A 2,054-nucleotide genomic window follows, 5' to 3' on the forward strand; every position below is an offset into this window, starting at 1 on the left:
AACCGGTAGTATAGGGGTAAAATTCTCCAAGTCTTTCCATGTCTAAAATCGTGATATAATCTCCACGGGCCACCTGGACAGTATGTGCATGGCCAGAACCTCGTCTGGAATTCTTGCCATGGCTAATATTTTGTTAGAGGCGTAGATTTATTCTTATTAAGGATTTTATTTATAGCTTAGGGGCGTTACTATATATAGAAAGTTAGTATATTTAGAATGAGTTGTTTATTGAATCAGAATTCCAAACCAAAACTGAGAAACAATGCAACAAAGTTATGAAACAGAAGCGAGTGACTCTATGTACTGATATGCATTAAACCATTGGTACTGAAGCCCTCCAAGAAAGCTTGGCGATATATCTTGAATTTCCTCAAAGCTCGTATCCTTGAGATCATAACAAATGACTTTTTCAGGTACATGTATAATCAAATTTGGTGATTCTTCTTCTACCCCGTCTCGGACAAGCAATATAGAGAAACAATAAGGCAAACCATCCGGCTCTTCTCCATCGTCATCAACAATGTCCTCATCGGAATCACTATCACGTTTCTCAGGATATGCACTTGCTAAAGCTTCAAGATTAACATGGTACTTAATGTTCCAACACTTATAATCTGTATCCATCTCCAGTATATCAAAACATGGAGTACTAGTTATATCGTACTCAAAAATAAGATGCAAATGACCCTTGTACTCCCCAAAGTAGATAACCTTCCTTTTACCCCTTCCCTTACCAGATATCATTGGAGGCACGGAGATTTTCTTTAATACTTCGCCACCAACATCGAAGCATCCTAAATATTCAGTGCTGGAGCTGATCCAGTGCAGTAAACCATTCCAATAGACACCAGATTTGTAAAATGTAAGATCATCTGGTTTCGAAAAAACATCTCCAGAGAGTCTCCAAGAAGAAGTTTTTGAGTTGTATATTTCAATCTGATAAAACCCTTCCGCACCGGAGTATCGCAAAACACGGACGACTTGGTAGTAAGGTGATTTGATGGGATCGAAAGCTAAACCAACACTTGCAACTGAAAAGGAACGGTCTTTGGGAAGATAATTTGACATCGGAAGAACTTTGTAATGTTTTATGGATGGATTATAGATGTAATATGTGTAAGACCGATACTCACTCATTTGTTTGTAGTCCCTGCAACAGAGAAGACCATTACAAGATTGTTCAATTCTTAAACATGACAAGTCGTCCAACAGAGCAGACATGGTGTTGTAGGAAAAACAATCATCACTAGTAAGTCTAATGAATTCGAATTCCGGGTTTGATGTGAAAGAATTTTTGTGTAAGAACAATCCTCGAACTGAAAGACGCCGTTGAAGGGAATAGCAGTGGACGAAATATGGATCGGAAATGAGAGAAAACCATTGTTTCGATACTGACTTGAATAGAAACAACGATTTCAGTGGCAAACGCAACAAAATTTGTTGTAAGATATCGATATTGTTGACAAGTGTAGCAAATGACAAAGACGAGCTCTCCGGTAACATATTCTCATCCGCTGTTTGTAAAGTATATTGAGTGGGATTTTTGTTCTTGGTGTTGAAAATGAATGAATTTGGATTCAACAGATGAACTCTTACTCTTCTTTCATATGTAATAGTACAAAATATAAGTCAAAAAGGTCAATGTATATTACCAACTATTGCCTACCGAACGAGAATTCTTCTTTATCAAAGACTAATTAATTCTTCACTACTTTTCCGATTTTGTATTATTGCAATGACTTTTTCCTTAGCATATGAAATTGGTGGTGATTTCTTAATTAAATGAGACGTCAAGTTTTTTTTTAGGTGAAAGTAAAGCGAAAACAGATTGAATTTAAGAGTTTTTTTTTTTTTTTTTTTTTTTTTTTTTTTTGACTAAAAGAGGGTAAGATTTTAATTAAAAAGAAAAATAAAAAATTACAAAGGGGAGAGCAAAAGCCAAGTGCAACAAAAGAGAAAGAACAAATGCCTAAAGCTAACCAAAAAAACATCAGAGAACTAACAAAATGCTGAAGGCATTCAAGTATGCATGTTGCATCCAGCTTATGGGCAAC

The 2,054-nt window shown here is 35.9% G+C and overlaps 1 protein-coding gene across 1 annotated transcript; it reads right to left on the minus strand.

Moving 5' to 3' along the window:
- Positions 1-273: 273 nt before the first annotated feature.
- On the minus strand, positions 274-1,503 carry LOC113360767 (F-box protein At5g07610-like). Its single transcript, XM_026604232.1, has one exon. The coding sequence runs from the start codon at positions 1,501-1,503 to the stop codon at positions 274-276; it is 1,230 nt and encodes a 409-aa protein (XP_026460017.1).
- Between the last annotated feature and the right edge of the window lie 551 nt (positions 1,504-2,054).

Source organism: Papaver somniferum, chromosome 3 (assembly GCF_003573695.1).
Source record: "Papaver somniferum cultivar HN1 chromosome 3, ASM357369v1, whole genome shotgun sequence".
In the NCBI taxonomy this organism is placed as follows: domain Eukaryota; kingdom Viridiplantae; phylum Streptophyta; class Magnoliopsida; order Ranunculales; family Papaveraceae; genus Papaver; species Papaver somniferum.

Excerpts from the sequence above, each read along its gene's own strand:
- LOC113360767 (XM_026604232.1), bottom strand. The coding sequence starts at position 1,503 with ATGTTACCGGAGAGCTCGTCTTTGTCATTTGCTACACTTGTCAACAAT.